Source organism: Abramis brama, assembly GCF_963993115.1.
Source record: "Abramis brama genome assembly, chromosome: 19".
NCBI lineage: Eukaryota > Metazoa > Chordata > Actinopteri > Cypriniformes > Leuciscidae > Abramis > Abramis brama.
Genome location: NC_139981.1, coordinates 12913337 through 12932362, shown reverse-complemented (window position 1 = coordinate 12932362; position 19026 = coordinate 12913337). Strand labels below are relative to the sequence as shown.

The 19026-nt window shown below is 35.7% G+C and overlaps 1 protein-coding gene across 1 annotated transcript in view; it reads left to right on the top strand.

Moving 5' to 3' along the window:
• The window catches only part of prim2 (DNA primase subunit 2), a 68505-nt gene that overhangs the window by 1167 nt on the left and 48312 nt on the right, over positions 1–19026 (top strand). The window contains exons 4-7 of the mRNA XM_084092701.1: positions 140–234; positions 944–1064; positions 2184–2279; positions 2757–2894. Of these exons, the coding sequence (XP_083948827.1) occupies positions 140–234; positions 944–1064; positions 2184–2279; positions 2757–2894 (450 nt within the window). The remainder of the gene's footprint in view (positions 1–139; positions 235–943; positions 1065–2183; positions 2280–2756; positions 2895–19026) is intronic.

Genomic DNA, 19026 nt, shown 5'->3' with positions numbered 1-19026 from the left:
TATGCTTTGGTCATTGGTCATAGAAAAATTATTAATTTTATGATGACTTTGTCTTTTTATCGCAAACTCTTTTTAAATGAGTGCACTCCATGTATTTTATATCTTTTTTTCCCCCTTCAACAATCTCCTAATAACCCAGGGTGACCAAAAGGTTCAAGGAGGAACATCTGAATATGAGAAACGAAGAAAAGACCATATCTCCCATTTCATTCTACGCTTGGCTTATTGCCAGACGTAAGTATTCTTAATTTAGGAGGTACTGATACAGACAAACAAAAATTAAAATGGCCTATTTGTCTGACTCTAATCTGTCTTTGTTAGTGTGTTAAAGTTAATGCTATGAATATGTGTATATGAAACATTAATAATCTTAAGGCAAGCTCACACTACAGGGCTGTAAGACTACGATGTGGTGCTCACACTACACAACAAGGTTTCTGGTCATCTGTCCTCTCCGTGTCATAGCAGATCTCATATTTAACAAGCGAAGCTGACCACAAGAGGCACCGATTTGGCCAAGTATGGGTCTCTGCAGGACAAACAGAGGGCCATTTTCAACCTCGTTACCTGGTTACAGTTGTTTAGGGATGGGGTCAGGTAAAGGGCATAATTTTCATTGCATGATATAGAAACACCCACAAATTTAGAAAAGGCCACTTTTGTTCTGTAGAGACCTCATACTTAATTAGGCCGCGATCCAAGGGTTTTGTCGCAGGCCATAGAAATCTGTCTGCGGCAGCAAAATCAGTCCAAAAGTTGTGTAGTGTGAGTTTGCCTTTAGTTAAAGCCAAACATAATAGCTTCAACTATGCTGGGGTTTGCTCCCAAGCCCTATTCATTTAAAATGTATATATTGAAGATCATGTATAGGCAACTTTTTAAATTAACATTGGCAGTGTTGATTAAGGTATAAATTAAGCCTTAGACTTTTATTTCATTCTAGGGAGGACCTCAGGCGATGGTTTATCCAACAGGAAATGGATCTTTTCCGTTACCGGTTCAATTACCTTTCTTCAAAGCACAAGACTGACTTTTTGCATAAAAATAATTTGAAGTACGAGACGGTGAGGCTATTTTACATATTAATCTCACTGTTGAAACCTCACCAATGCCTTTTCCTTGACTTTGATGTTATTAGAAAATAAAAAAATCTGTTAATTTAAAGGGTTAGTTCACCCAAAAAACAAATGTCAATTGCAATTAAAAGCCTAAATCTGTTCATCATATAAAGTGATCGTGTCTCGTCAGACAATTTGAACTAAACCGCTCAATTCATATGGATTCGTTTTTATGATCTCTCTATGAACTTTTTGAAATAACAAAGTGGTAGTTGTGTAGACTGTCAATGGAGGGACAGAAATTTTTCAATTTCATTCAAATATCTTCATTTGTGTTTTGAAAATGAACGAAAGTCTTATGGGTTTGCAATGACATGAGGGTGAGTAAGTGATTCATATTTGGGTGAACTAACCCTTTAATTTAGATTACAAACCTATAAACCTGAAAAGTAATTGCAATAACTAACTTTATCTATTCTTAATTTTATTTTATTTTTACCATTGTTCGAAGTGTGTATTTTTACAGACACAATATATAGTTATTTCTCTCATCTGTATTGTATGTGGTGTTTTCTGTCTTAATCAGATTCAGAACTCTTGTGATTCCCAACATACTCTACTGACAGATCACTTCCATCTGTCTTGTAACTGAAACATGGGAATTGTTTAGTACATGCCCCTGCTAAAACCTTGATTTAACTTTCTAATTTGAAAGATCCCATCATGATCATTGATGTTTTAGAAATGTACAGGGCCCAGTGGAAGTTAAATGTGTTTTCACACACAGTCCTGTAGGGGGCAGTTGTTCTACACTTAAAACATTGCTCATCTTTCAGTTCCAATCCTAATATGATTTCAGAGCGGTGCCTAAATGCTTATTTTCTAGCTGTAAATACATGCTAATGCTATTATGTCACTGAATAAAGGCTAAATGATATGTTTTGTCATAACCTTTTTACATGATAATTCAATTATCTGTTTTTTCTTTCAAGTTGCTTTCTGAATTGTGGTGATAAATGCTTTTTTCTTTGCCGAACGTTGTCCTTGCTTTATCTCTTTTAGTTTCTTGAAACTAAATGTCTCTCAGCTGTGCTATTTTTCTTTTTTTTTTCTTTCACTTAACAGGTTAGTGCGGAGGAAAAGAAAAGCTTAAAAGACAAGCTCATCAACTCCAGTTATGGATTAAGTGGAATCACAGTGGAAGAATATGATTTCTACAAAGTAAGATAATTATAACTTTCTAATTATAAAAGTGGTACAGACAGAGTTATGAAAAGCCATTTCATGCCGAGTCTCTGAAACTTTGTAAAAGACGACATGCTGAAAGACCCACTTAAAGTTTATAATGCATGTTCTATGGGTTATAAGTGTTTAAACTAAAAATTTATTAACATTATTCATTGACCTGCCTGTGAATCTTTTGAAGTAAGCATAAGCTGTAACACTTCAATATTATGAATGTGCAATAGATTTAGTTTAGTTTAGTTTAGTTTATTTGTTTATTTGAGCAGTAAACATTCTGCTCAAAAGGAGTGGGCCGAAGCAAAAGAGCTTATAAGCGCCCACCCCCAAAATTAATACAATAAAAAATGCTCATTTCACAATAGTACAAAGAATCATAGTGCAAAAGCAACAAAACAAGATTTAAAATATCTGTTATTAACAAAGTATTTAACTTATTATTTTTCTGTGTCAAAGGTCCCATTTCAGGATGCCCTGGATTTAGTGCGCACAAGGAAAGTCTACTTGCTGGCTGGCAATGCCTATATTCCCCACAACGAAATTGTCACGATTGTTCTGAATGACTTCCGCACAAGACTGTCCAAAGCCCTTGCGGTAAGTAACTTGGTTATTTTGAGTCCAATGTTATCGATGCTTCTCAAATGGTGCAATGACACACTGAGGAATTAAATAATGTATATAGTCACAAAATTGAGACCTTTTCCTCAACAATCAGTGATCACTAGAGATTCATTTGTACGAGATGGATGTTGTAAACAGGGCCTATTCTATGTTACTTTAACCCTTCATACACTCCACGCATCCTGTAACAAAAATTTCTCTCGCGGGTCAAAATGACCCGAAGGCCTAAAATTATACTTTTTTTCTTTTTTTTTAGTCCAGAAAGCTTATATCATTCCATTTTTATAATAGTTTTTCTATTTGTTAGTTTGTTTATGTACCTTTTGAATTTTTAGATTTATCAATAAATAATATAATTTAAGCACATTCTTCACCTTCAACTTAAATTCAAAATAACCTGCAATACATGCGGTAACCAGCTCAAATCAACTCAAAATATCTCACATAGGGTCAATTTGGGTGTCTCTGCCGACCTCTTGTGGAAAAAAAATAATATAACATTTTTCATAACTTGCCACTGATGGCCTTATAGCTCTATATGAAGAGCAAATGAGCTGTTCCGCTGGGTCCTAAAGTCAGTTCTTGAGGTTTTCTCTTCAGTATGCATTCAGATACACATGTAGATATTATAAAATCTTTTTTTGGGAAAGTTTTAGCATTTTTATTTTTAATTGAGCATTTTTTTAAATTATTATTATTTATTTATTTTGTATTCATGGTTCAAGTGCGACAAAAGTCTTAAGGTTTTGGACCACTCTGATTTTTTAAAAATAAAATAAAATGAGTTTTGGGTCAAAATGACCCAAAGGAAGGCATTATTGTGAGGGATGTTACTTTACACCAGATTGGGAATATTTTGAGATTCACTCAGAATTCATTGATTAATACACATTTACTTTACTAAAATTCAAAGGTTTCCTATTTTTGAAGGGTTCATGGGGAGTTATTGTAACCTACAGAAATAAAGCTTGTAGCTCACAGTTAGAGTTGATGGGGGAGCTGCATTAAGGTGGTCTTGGATGACTAGAAAGGTAACGCGATGGAGAGGTTATAGAAGTCATGAGATTGCTTTTTTTTAAAGGTGTAGAAGAGTGGGCGTCAGAGATGATATTTTGGAGAGGCTTAGTGTAAAGTGCTTGATGGCACACACTGAGAAGTCATGGGTCATTTCCACCCTCAGACGGAGATTAAAAGGCAGCTAGGAGACGGAGGAGGTCACGGGGAGGGTTGTTGGTCAGGAAATCAAAAGCAGCTTTTCTGTTAGCTCCTGCCAAGATTGCTGTACCCACCGTGGAGGCGACTCGATTTCATTTTTTTCCTTAACCCTGCCAAATGGCAGCAAAATGTGCTTCCCTGCGATATGCTATTATCCTTTGAAAAACAAGGCTTGTGTTTATATTCCTGCCATTGAGTTTCTCTCCTTGCATCATATTTATAACACATGTAAATGTAATGTGTGTCAGGAGATTCCCAGTAGACCGCACATTGAGGTCTTTTCGTGCTTGATGTGGAACGTGAGGGTTGCTGCTTACTTGTTGTCTTTTGTTCAGCAGCACAAGCACAAACATTAAAAAATACACAGGATCATACAGGCTTAATCTTTTGAAAAGGAGGCACTGTTATATAATAGTGAATAGTTAGGCACTGCACTGAATATGCTACATTTGTATGTATGGAGTCAGTAAGATATTTTATTCAGCAAGAACGCATTAAATGAATCAAATGTGACAGCGATATCAAAAGACCAAATTCAGTATAGGCACTTTAAGTGGTTTTCACGTCGAATGTTTTAGAATGTCCTGCTGTGTTTGTGATTTTAATACTGCACCAGGTGCTGTATATGGATCACAAGTTAAAAAATGTGCATATCGTTCACACACTTTTGTTGTTCTTTTGAGATGTGCTGCAGTTCTCTGGATGCTTTGCCCTCTAGGTCTCCGCGCGGGCCAATCACGTGACTGAAAACTATGAATTTGAGTGGTTTCTGAAGGAACGTGACACTTAAAGGGATAGTTCACTTTAAAATGAAAATTCTGTCATCATATACTCACCCTCATGTTGTTTCAAACCTGTATGAATTTCTTTCTTCTGCTGAACAGAAAGGAAGATATTTAGAAGAATGTCAGTAACCAGACAGTTTCTGGGTCCCATTGACTTCCATAGTATATTTTTTTCTTACTATGGAAGTCAATGGGACCCAGAAACTGCCTGGTTACTGACATTCTTCTAAATATCTTCCTTTCTGTTCAGCAGAAGAAAGAAATTCATACAGGTTTGAAACAACATGAGGGTGAGTATATGATGACAGAATTTTCATTTTAAAGTGAACTATCCCTTTAAATTTGGAGTTACGGCTGCTGAAAATTCAGCTTTGCCGTCACAGGATTTTAAAATAGAAAACAGTTATTTTAAGTTGTAATAATATTTCACAATATTACTACTTTACTGTATTTTTGATCAAATAAATGTAAGCCTTGTTGAGCATAAGAGAGAAAAAATATTTCAGTTTGTTTACTTTGGGAAGGTAAAGCAGTTTAAAGCTCTACAGTGCTCTGTTTTTCCATAAAGGTTTTGATGAGCATGAGTTCACCCATTATCTCATTGAGGTTGTGTATAAAATAACACTCTAAATATGAAGCGCAGCTTAAATATTTCATCCGTTGTGCAGAACAGTGTGATGGCTGTTAAGGTAATATCCGCCTGTTTGTCATCTTCACTCCATTAATATCTGAGATTCGAATGAGAGTCTCTGTGATGGTAAACAATGCAGCAGCATATTTAATTGCTGCTATAACTGGAGAAATTAAAATGTGCGCAGGATATTGGGAACAATAATAAATCGGGCAGCTTTGTGAACTTGAATTACTTAACAACATTAGTCTGCCCAGCTTGGGTTTAATTGGGCATTTTAATTGAAACCGGGGAGCGGTTGTGTTCGGTTGATCACTGGTAAGTGGAGAAGAGACAGGCTTTGTGCATTTAGTTCTGGCATGTAGTTTGCATAAATTGTTCTTGCACTTCTGGGATTGAACACGCTGTGTTAGTTGAAAATGTTTTATAGGAACTGTGCCATACTGTTTCTGAGTTTTGTGTCACACCTGAATGTTGGATATTATGATTGTCATAGATGGATGATGCAAAATTAAGAGGCTTTTCTCAGCATGGTAAATTATGTTTCAGCTTGGCAGATTTTTATTTTTTTTTGTCATCTACATGCCATCTCGTCAAGGCTGGCCATCAGAGTGAGTCTGCCAGGCAGTTGGACAGCTGGTGGGATGGGTTTTATTTCGGCAGAATGTTCTCGGAGAAAAATCATTTGAATTATTATTCGGTAAGCTCTTGTCCGACCGAAGCAGTGAACAGACACAGCAAGTAAACAATCTCTCTCCTGCCAGTACATTGAAGCTCTATAAGCTTGCGCATTAATCCATCCTGGCTAATGAAAACATATGCTGCCTGCACATTTTCTTTTTGATGGCGTTTGGGATGGCCACGCTGGAAGAAAATGAAATGTGTCAATCTTCATATTCTTGCTGACTCCATAAATCGGGCCTGGAACGAGTCTTTTATGATACTCGAAATCATTTCCAGAGAGACTCTCTGAAATCAATTGCCTGGTTGAAAGTCCTTTACCAGGCATCACCTAGTGTAGCTCTGAAGGACCATTTAAGTAGAGCTGTCATTGACCAGCAATTGTTACAGGTGAATATTTGCAAAAGTGAGAAAATGCATTAATTTCCTCTTCTTTTTTTTCTTCTTTACTTTTTTATGTGAGCTAAAAGATGACTGGACTTGATCAGGTTTTTCTAACTTTGGCTCTAAACCATTTTTATACTTTTTATGATGTGTTTTATGTTGTTTTGCACATATTGGCAAGATAATGTTATTTAGCAGGCTAACATACAGTGGATGAGGTTCTGTCAAAATAGAAAAAAAAACAACTTATGATAATCTTGGAAACATCAGTAAAATTGTTGAAAACTACAAGCCATAAATGTATGTAGTTAAATTTTAAGAGGGTTCTATGCACGTGATGTCACCGTCGGCCGGAGTGACTGCGGTTATGCCCGCTGAGTGGCAAAAAGACTGAGTGGCAGCATTAATTTTCAGCGTGAATGCTGCGAAAAACACACAAAATGCATCTAAAAGGGGAAAGAGCTTTGAGATTGACTGTACAAATAGATTTGACTAAAAATCTGAGGTATATTTTTACAGACTGCCGAAAGCTACAGAAAAGAGAAGCAAATGGATCGCTGCAAATCACAGAAACAACTGGCAGCAGTTTTTGGTCTTATGGGTATTTTTTTTTTAAAATTGAGATTTATACATCATCTGAAAGCTGAATACATAATCTTTCCATTGATGTATGGTTTGTTAGGATAGGACAATATTTGGCCGAGATACAACTATTTGAAAATCTGGAATCTGAGGGTGCAGAAAAATCTTTAAAAAATCGCCTTTAAAGTTGTCCATTTCTATTGGCGATAGTGCTGCATCCACTCACAAAAATATATTTTTTATATATTTAAGGTGGGAAAATGACAAAATATCTTCATGGAACATGATCTTTACTTAATATCCTAATGACTTTTGGCATAAAAGAAAAATCGATAATTTTGACCCATACAATGTTTTGTTGGCTATTGCCACAAATATACCCGTGCGACTTATGACTGGTTTTGTGATCCAGGGCGACATATATTGTATTGTTATACAGTATATTGTATTGACAACACATCAATTAAATATTTACCATCTTATATTCTGCATAATTGGATTTTTTTAATAAGGATAAGTTTTAGGGCTGGATGATATATACAGTATATAACATTGATATAGGTAATCACCTGGATTTAGACCTACCTATATTGTATTTATATAAAGCATTCACGGGCAAATTTGCATTATGGATTTCCCTGGCGTCGAAATCAGGCACACATAAATGTCAGGAAACACGATTTCTGGCTGCATGTCAATATCCATGGATCACTGGATCTTTGGTAAGTTGTAAGGAACACTATATTGAGTCAAACCTTTAGTTTAAACTGATCATTTTACTCGAGTTTGTTTTACTCAAGTTTTCGCAGATTCCCTTATTAAATCCAGTCATGCAGCAGGCCCTTTTGCCACTTAGTTCGGCTGAAGGGGCGCGTTCCGGCGGGAAAGTGACGTCAATGCATACCCTCTATATCTTAAATGTCCAGCTTGTAGTAGTTTTTTTTTTTTTTTGCAGTGGGTGCAGTTTCTTTTTCTCCTGATCATTATCCTTTCTCTCTATTCTGTACCTAATACATCTAAAAGGCCTATAAATAGCTCTGTAAATGAATTTGATCTGTGTCTCTGGTAGACATTGCAATTTTAGTGTTTGTTCCTCATGTTTCATTGTTAAAAAAACTGCTGAAACTTGGTTTTGTCTGAAAGTTTCAAAGGTTCCCCTGGCAGTTAAGCGGCAACTTGCCAATTACGGCAAAAGCCATGGGTCATGTTCGATTTTCAAAAAAGCGATCACCAGCCTGCAAAACGTGGTGAAATACAAAGGTAGTCATGTAGAGTTAATTGTGTCCATGACGAACAAACAGAACGTCTGGCATGGGAATCCGTTCTTAATCAAAGCTGAGCTGCGGCTTATGGTCCGACATTTAAAGCGCTATTTCCATCAAAGTCAATGTAATTCCCTCTCGTTGTTCAAAAGCCATCATGGATGAAGCGGCTCGCTTGGCAAATTTTCAACACTTTGAAAATAAGACCTCTAATATAATGAGACTGTCCATTGACGTAAATTATTATTAGCCTGAGCCTTATAAAGCATGTTAAAGACTTCCCCATCTCACTAATTCTTTTTCTGTCATATTGGTAATGAGGTTTGGTTTAAAGCTTTTTGACTTTCTCGCTGTTCCTACGATTTCTTTTTTTGTGTGCTTTTCAAGGCTCAATAATAATTTATTTTTTATTTTTTTGCTGATCAGGCCAGTAGTTCAGATTTTTACCAACAGTTAGTGAATAGGTGCAATTAAACAAATGTAAATGAATGAAAGTAACAAACCACACTTTTGCTGGCAAATGATTTCATACTGTGCAGCACTTTTAACTTGTAACTTTTAACCCTCTAGCTGACCCTCTTCTTTCAACAAAACCTCACTTACATTAGCCAGTTAACATTATCTTGGTGATATTTAAATCGCCATTGTTTTCAACAACAATGCTTACTTTATCACAGGAAACCAAATGTTTAAACTTGTATGACATAAAACACGCATACATTCTCAACAAATGTACGATGTAGTCACATTAGTCAAAGTTCCATCAACGTGCCTGAAGATCTCTTACAATAGCCATTGGCCGTCCATATTGTTGAGTTTTGCTTCTTTAAAAAGTTTAAAATTTGGTGCTTGTAGTTTGGTAATTAGTTAGTTATGTTCTCTGGATGTTTTCTAGATTTAATCACTAGCCAAGTTTGCTGACTTGGTCATGTCAGTGTTCCTTTTCTCATTAAACAGAGCTAGTTTTAATTATGAATCTAAAAATATCATAAGTTTCCTCTGCGGTCTGATCTTGTGTGTTTACCTTGTTTTGCAGGTTTTTGAAACTAAACTTTTTACAATTCATTAGTTTTAGACTGAAACAACAGGCTGTCTTTCACTGAAACAGTGGGAATTTTCACATCTTAAAAATAGATACTGGCAATTTGGGGCATGCAAAAATCTTTCATAGTTAGAAGTGTTTGTGAGAGGGAAACTGACACAAGTGTTTTAGTTATTTGAAAGTTAATATGGTGGATTCATCCGAGAGTTATTACTTTAATTAATTTGGCACGGTTAATGCATTTTTAATTAACTTAAAATAATAAGTTTAAATAATTTGGAAAGAAATCAAATAAGTTCTAAAACACATTTTCCCCTTAATAAATAAATATATATATAAATATATATATTTATAAAACAAAGAGAAACTATACATAAACCAAAGACTGCTGGATGAATTCAATTCTGTCATCTAGGGATGACAGAATGGGATTCACTTTTTTTCCCTCATTCAGTCTCTCAGGCTCTCATGCGGGTTGCTGTTTGCTGATATACGCTACTGTTCAAAAGTTTGGGGTCAGTAAGATAAAAATAAATAAAAAAATTAATACTTTGATTCAGCAAGAATGCATTACATTGATTGAAAGTGACTGTAAAAACATTTTTACAGAAAGTCTGTTTCAAATAAATGCTATTCTTTTGCCACAACAGAAATAATCTAAGTATATTACAATATAAAACGGATATGTTAAATTGTAATACTATTTTTGCAATATATTAATATTTTTCCTGCATTCAAAATATTTTGGCGGCCACCAAAATTAATCAGCCAAAGATTTATTTAATCACTTAATGTGACGATACCTGCCACTCTGAAGTACAGGGCTCCGCTAATAACAGCTGCTTTAAAATGCTCCCTTGAATGTTTGTGTGAGCAATCTGTGAAAAGCGTCAATGGTTTCTATTTGCAACGTGTTTTTGCCGTGTTGAGCTTTGTAGCCAATCACAGACATTTGTTGAACGTGTGAATGCAGTAGCCAATCAGATGTTTAATTAGTCAGAATCTGCTCAACACTGCTTTTTGTTTTTGTTCAGCGCGAGTTCTGCATGCTCTCGATCTCTTTCATTATAGCCAACAAAGTCGATGTAAACTCGATGTAAGAGATTCAACCTCGCGTTGAATTTGACAGCTTCCATGATCATAATGGCAGCGATCTTTGCTCACTTTCTGTATAAAATGTATATTTTTCATGCTTCCGAGTTCTGACTTCACATTGCAAAGTTTCTGGATTGGCAAACGTATTTAAATGCGCAATTGAACCCGATTGGCAGTGATAACCATAGCAATGGATAGGATACTGTATGCTAGGGTTGGGTATCGTTTTTGTTTGTTTTTGATACCGGTGCCAAACCGATACTTTTAAAACGGTACCGGTGCCTGAACCGATACTTAAAAAAAAAAAAAAGAGAGCCTTAAAACAATGGTGAATGACAGTAATGGGCTCGCAGTTCACATGGGTGGAGTACTTATACTGTGTGTGTGGATGACAGTGTTCGTCCGCCACCACCAAAGACCATTTTTGACCCAGGAAAAACCCTGACTTAGTACAATACTCGCGCATTGTGACTACAATATGCTTCCATAGACTTTTTTTCTGAGAGCCTTAACACGCCGCGTACAGAGGTGTGTTTGTTGTATTAGCCATAAATGTGACCTCTTTTCTGTTAATATATCACTTAACATGATTTGCATTTACATTAGATGCTATCAACAAACTATCATCCAAAAAAAAAAAAACCTATCAACCAAAAATGTCATTGTTAATTTCTGTTGGTCAAACTTGCAGTGCAACTATTGTATTTACTAATTGAATTACATGTATTACTATTATTAATTGTATTTACTGTAACACAATAATGTTATTCCTTCAATACCTTTGACACAAGTGATACGATTGTAAATGGCCTCCTAAGATGCTCACTTTTTAGCAGTTTTTCCACACCGAGTGACTCTAGGTTCTTTTGTTTAAGTTTGTGAAGCGTTTCTTTTATCACCAGGTTGTAATATAATACCTTGTCGCTAGGCATCACACACTTTTAGAAACCAAAGCTTGACCTAATTGAGTGTCACCAAGGTAGAGTAGAAAAACACAGGCACTTTCACTCTGCCTACCAACAATTCAATTGAAGCTGTCAATCTAGAGGCTAATTTTAGCCATTTGGCTGTAGCTGGCGTGTCTGGCTAGGGCTGTGGAGGTGCCGATGGATGGATGGACACATGCTGAAAACATGGCAATGTCGAACTTTCAATCATGCTGAGTCCTTCCGTAACAGAAAGGCCATCTCGAACAGTTTGAAGGTTTGTTTTTTCCCCTTGTCCTCCTGGGTGATTAATGAGCAAGCATGGCTGTTGTGTGTCCAGACGAAGGGCTGATGCATTCCTTGCTTCATTATCTGATCAATGCAGAAGAGACTCTGATAACAACTAGAGTCAATAAAGCTTTGGGGATTGGCTCTGATTTACCTTTTTGTGTGTGTGTGTGTGTGTTTTTTTTTTTTTTTTTACGGTTCACACCAGTGAGTATCTGTTTCGCTCTGAATAGACCAATATTTCACTGTATCTTAATTAAGGCAAGTATTTGAAATGAAATGCAATTAAATAATTCCCTCATGGAAATTAATCAGCTGGCTTGTAAATTAAGTTAAATTATATATGCGGCCATGTGATAATGCTGTCTGCTAGTGCATTAAGCAGTAAATTATAACAAGACTGTTAATGGATGGATAAATGCATTTTAATGATTTTGAAAGGATCCAACTTAAGTGCAAATCAGCATCAATTGTGTAAATCTATGTGTATCTATGCACACACAAAAGACATTGCTGGTCTATACATGGAGTGCAGAGCGTGTTTGTATGTTACTTATAACGTTAAGTACTGTGGTCAAAGCCCTGTCAGGGCTTCAGATACGAGCGTGAACGCAATGATGCCACCAAGTTCTACAGAAGGTCAGGTGTGTAACTAATTATATAGTAATAATCTTATCAGTCACGGAGTGGCCATCGGGAGAATTCCCGGTGGGCAGCTCATAAATTGGGCCGGTAGTACCACCTCTATATAAAGGCAGTTTCACACGGGACGCCGAAAGCGCATGTCATAGTTCATTTTCAATGAGAGACACCGCAGCAAATCGCAGGCGAAGACAGTACATGGTGCTCGCACACCGGAAATCCCATCGCTTGCGCGTGCACAGCTCTTCCTAGCCGTTATACATAATAATAATAATAATATTATTATTATTATTATTATTATTAGGCATATATATTACGCACACCGTAAGATGAACCACATGACTTCTCTTCCACTTTGTCTGTATACTTCACATACAGTACACATGGAAAATGCATGGTACGTTGCATGACTGATAATTAAATGAACTAATCACAAAGATTGACTTTGTATTTAAAGCAGCGCATCAGTTTATGCTATGCTTTAAACATTGTCTTTATCTCATGTCACAGAGAGTGCGCATACTCTTTCTTACATGACATGGCTTTGGTGGCTTGTATGACAGATAAACAGTCCCTGATTATGTACAAACAATTTGTTGAAACCATGGTTGGCTGGTTCCATGACAGTTCCCTAAAGTTGAATACAAGAAAAACCAAAGAGTTGTGTTGTGGGGGGTTTTGCCCATCCAAAATCTCTTTTTCTCTTTCTGAACCACTTAGGTTAGGGGAACAGGAAGTGGAACAGGTTGAATCCTTTACATATTTAAGTACTGTGATTGACAGCCGACTGTCCTTTGCACAACATGTGAACTGTGTCTGCAAGAAGGCTCATCAGCATTCATTTCTTCTGAGACCGTTGAAAGGATTTAATGTTAGACAGGACATTTTGACAACAGTGTATTGGTCACTTGTGGAATCAGTCATGACATTTAACATTGTTTCTTGGTATAGCTTACTTTCAGCTGAAAATAGGGAAAAATTATCAAGAATTATTAAGCAGGCATCTAAGATTACTGGGGTCTCTCGCAGCTTCACTTCTCAGACCTTTATAAAATGGCAGTAAAGAGGAAAGTAGCTTCTGTTATTACAGACTCCACACACCCTCTTTATGATTATTTTCATCTACTTCCATCAGGTTGCCGGTTCAGAACTCCCTTAGCTAGGAAGAAGGCTTATAGGAATTCGTTTGTGCCCAAAGCAGTGACTATTTTAAACAAGGTCAAGTGAATGTGTGTGGGTTGCAGAATTGTGCAGAATTGTAGTTTCCATTTAAATTTTTTAGATGTCGTTTTTAATAATGAATTGTATGTTTGTTTACTGTTGAATTGTATGTGTTGTTGATGATTTGTATTGAATAAGAGCTTTTTAACCTAAGAAAAATTTCTATCACCAGTGATAGACAATAAAGTAATTCTAAATTACCTTAAGAGAAAAAGTGAATCCGCGTAGGCCTATCTACCATGTACAGAACAGATAATAGTTGTAAAATAAAAATTTAGATGCTACTTTTATGTTCTTTTTTTTTGTTAACGAAAAATATTTTGAAGGATCTGTTTTGAAGTAAATTTTTGAAGTAAATAACATTTTTGTGAGGCAATCAATCCTCCCTCCCAAATAATAATAAAAAGGCCATCAAGACAATATCAAAGCTTTTATACAGCTAAGAATAAACAATCCCTAATGAAAAAAGTATACTTTATTGTATTTTAAATATATTCCCTTTTTCAATAGTACATCGCAAATATACTAACAATTTTTTTTACTATCTTTAAATATATTACAAATATATTAGCATCATGCTTTTACCTATTTTCACAATACAGCTTTTAACACACTTTGAAATAATTGTACTTAGTATATTTTCTAAAAATATATTTTAGAAAAATATACTTGAAGTGAAAATTCTATATTAAAATCTATATTATTTGACGATTATAACAGCCACTGTTTCTTTTTCATATAAATGCTGTTCCTTTTGAACTTTCTATTCATTTATGAATCCTAATAAAATGATCACAGTTTCCACAAAATATTAAGCAGCACAACTGTTTTAAACTGATGATAATAATAATTGTTTCTTGAGCAGCAAATCAGCATATTAGAATGATTTCTGAAGGATCATGTGACTCTGAAGACTGAAGTAATGATGCTGAAAATTCAGCTTTTGCCAGCAGACATCTTCCAAAAACCTTAAAATCTTGTGCCGTTTCTGCTAGTTCGTGCAGCAATTATTCTTATTGCAGGTTAAAAGTGTACAAATTGTGCACTGCCCATCTGGAACACCAGCCAAATAACATTGATAAGAAACTAAGAAGAAGGTTTTGCATTCAATGGCATCAAACTGGAAAGGCAGCACTTGTATACATTTAGACTGGCTTTTTCCACCAAACATCATGAGGCATTGTGGAGGAAATGTGTAATTGAAAACACATCAAGTTCTATATTTTTAATTCTTTCACGTTCTACCCACAAGTTCGCAGTCCAGTGGGGCTCTGCAGTTGATTTATGATTGTGTAATGCCAGGCTGGAGATCTCTCCCACTCTGCGGTGTGCCAAATGTCCTGATGAATGCTGGAGGAGAGAGATGACCTCCTCGTGGGATCCAGATAACAAGATTGATTTGGGTTTCTTGTCAGCAAGCCTTGTCTTGTATGTAATGATGTGAGCGCTCCATGCATTTATCAAAGCTCCACTTGTAGTCTTCCATCTCGCTTAAATGCAGAACAGGGAGCACTTTAAGTAGTTTCCCATCTTTAGGGAAGAATGGAGCCTTCAGGCATGTTTTGTACAAACAGATCCACAGTGCAAAATCAATAATTATTTTATAAATCTCTCTGGTGCACAGGCGTCAGTCTCATATCACAGATGTTATGAGAAGCACACTTAGACAATTAACAGGCTTTTATTTGTGTGATGTACTTAATGTTCCATTGGAAATGAGGGAATGTTTTAAAATGATCCACCTATTTTATGTTTGTGCCATTATACAGTATAATGTGCCTTGAATTATGAAAGGGACCCATCATTAGATGATAATGGCCATGTGTGAATTATTAATTTTTTTTATGGACTGGACTAACATTTAAGTTTTTTATTGCATGCATTTTACAGATAGTTTCTTTATTTAATGCTTGAGATGATGTTAATGTGACACATGATGGATGGTTAAAGAATGATGAAGTGGCAGCAAAAGAGTTAGGTCTTTCTCTTTTTGTGGAGGTGAAATGTTTCCAAGAAGAACGTTTCACACACTCTCAACACCACCCACTTGTGAAATGCGGTTGCCGCTTCAATTTTCCAATTTTCCTCTCACAAAAAGCCAGGGCTTCTGAAAGGCAGTGGAATATAAATATTTTAGGGTTGTAATTATTTGAGGGGGAAGCATTGATGTTTAAATATTAAAGGCTTCATCTCTCAGTATGCTGTGACAGTATTTAGATGGGCTCTAAAACTATCTTATTGCATAAAGTCTCATACGTCTGTTACAGCATCAGATTATTGCTCAAGTATGAATGGGTAATTGTATTTTTTGCTGTTTTATTAGCATCTTTATTTCTGGTTTGATGCTGGATCTACATACTTGACATTATTTACACTTCAATGGAAGGATTTTGCCTTTAGTTGATGAAAGGATAGTCATGTAATGTAGTTTTTTTTTTCACTCATACTGATGGATTCAGCCAAGAAGATTGCTTTTAGAATTGTGTATATCTTTTGTATTATCTTTCTGCCATTTCAGAATAAGTCATCGGAATTTCATTATAGATGAAATTCCTGTTTACCAAAAAGTGCTGCTTGTGTGATGTTACAATATCGTTTTACGAACTCTGAATTTGCAAACGACTGGTTTTAATTTCCAAAGAGCAAAAACAGTGCTAAATATGTTGTATAAATGTTTCAGCAGTAAAGGGCACATAGCAAGTATGCTGGTTGTTTTTACTTTTATGTATGCATATATGTGTATATATATACATATATGCATACATATGTATATGTATATGTATATGTATATGTGTGTGTATTAGAGCTGCACGATATTGGAAAAAAATTACATTGCAATATTTTGTTTTTCCGTGGTGTATATTGCGATTTGAAACAATTGAACAATTCCCCAGATGACTTGAATAGCTCTATTTGTAAAGAATGAATCATTCTAGGATGATTGGGGTGATTTTGTAGGGTAGTGCATCTACATAGAAACACATACACAAATTACAAGCATAAATAAATACAATAGAACAAAGATACAAATTAAATAAACAGTGCTTTGTTTTTCAGGTAAATCTAACTATTCAGGTACAGACATTGAATAATCAAATGTAAAGTAACACTGGATAATCTTCACTGAATAAATTAAATATAATTGTTTAATCTTTGTTAAAGCAGCAAAAGTCATTTTCTCTTTCTCTTTCTTTTTTTTCTTTCAATTAACATTGGTGACAAACCGCTTTGAGTATATTATAGGGTATATTAAGGGGAATAAAATGTTTGATCAGAGCAACTGAGAAAAACCCTTAATTTACTGCCAAAGACTCGCAAGATGCCCTGATGAAAGGAGGAAAAAACATTTCAATGCAGAGTATAAGAACACTAGTTAAGCATGGTCTTCGTGTTGGGACATCTTGCCGACTGCCACTCTTGACCAAGAAGAACACAAAAGGCCGACTTGAATATGCTAAAAATCTGTTTGGATAGACCTGTGGGGTTCTGGAAGAATGTTTTATGGAGTGATGGGACCAAACAGCAACTTTTCAGACCCATGGATCTCAGACACCATCTCTATGGTCAAACATGGAGGCGGTCCAGTCTGTAATGGGGGTGCTTTGCTATTGCAGAAAGTGGGAATCTTGACTGTATGAAAGACATAATGAATTTGAAGTATTAAGCCATTTTGGCAAAGATGGTGATGCCTTTTGTGTAGAGACTGACGCTTGGTGATCAATGGACTTTCCTGCAGGACAGCCATCCCAAAGTATAAATCCAAATCTACTGAAGCTTTGTTCAGGGACCAGCCGTACAATGTTCTTGAGTAGCCTGTACAGTCTTCAGATTTACATCTCATTGTAAATATTTGGTGGAATTTGAAGAAAGCAGTGGTAACGTGAAAACCAAAGATTATCAGTGATCTGGAATTTTTTTCAAGCGAGGAATGGGCCAGGATTTCAGTAAAAAGGTGACAGAAGCTTCTAAGCACTGACAGGCAGCGTTTTCTGGAGTTTATAAAAAATAAACAATTCTGCACAAAATTTGACTTTTGGGGGTTGAATAATTTTGGACATGAATGTTTAGAGCCAATTTGATTTATTTTAATTTTTCATCAACTTAACGTTATCAGAATTATTCAAATGTGTATTAATATTCTTTCTGTAATAGTTTACTGATGCCTTTGTTGTTCTCATAAAATGTTCTTGACAGCAAAATGTCTTGCAGGTCAAGGGGGTTGACTAATTTTGATTGCAGCTATATCTAGTGTGGTTTTATAGTTTTTGTTCGCTTTGTTTTATTGGATTTAAAAAGATTAAGAACCACTGCTCTAACTTCCTTCACTTCAGCCTGTCTGTTTTTCCATAAGTGAACATGTCAGATCATGGCATCATGGGAAATGTAAAATTGACCTCCAGTGAGACATAACCTTTGAGTTTGCTCAGTCTGTTCATTCCTCAAGTACCTCATGGCTCTGGTCACACATTGAGTCAAGGCCACTGAACTGCAAAGTGTAAGGAGGCTGGAATTGGATCACTGTTTGCTTTTCACATCACACTGAATATGCTTAAGGACAGAAGATGATGATGATGTTAGATAAACGCACTAACTCACCTCAGTACAAACTCTAGAGTACATGCCAGTGTGTACAAAATGCAGACACAGCCCATATCTTTCCTAGGACAGATCGAGTAGAGCGAGTGAATTGGGACCATCTGGGTTAAACATGAAAAAAAACGAAATGAAAAAAAAGAAGCTTTTATAATAATTTTTTCCCTAATTTCTATACATGCAAGCGATCAATCCGTGAGCTTTAATTTTGACGGAAACAGTCAAGCTTTAATTGTGGCGGAATACAAGTTTACAAACACGTCTCATTACAAGTCTGGTGAAATGCTGTAATCGTCAACTATGATCTGTGAACTCATGTTTTTGAAAATTCACACATAGCAATCATCACTCAAGTGAGCAAGCACCGATGTGCCTCAGATTTCAGGCTTTTGTCATCGATCTCTATTTAACTGTCGACATTACTCTTGTTACGTATAAATGTCTTTATTAGTGCAAAAAGTTATTAGTTAAAAAATGAACTAATCAATCACACACTTTTCTGTAATTAATCGTGATTAATTGCACCTAACATTTAAAGTTTTTAATATATTTTTATATTGTAATGCTTTCACATTCTATCCCCAAAACAGTGTAGAAACAACATAGACAGTATATTTTAAATACTTGTTTAATGGCATCTTTTTACTAAGCACTGAATGAAGGCCAGTATCACTGATATCAGTACTGATACTGATGTCTCTATTAAATTGATTTCTTTTCTAAATTCTATCCATTAATTATAGACATTCAACATTGAA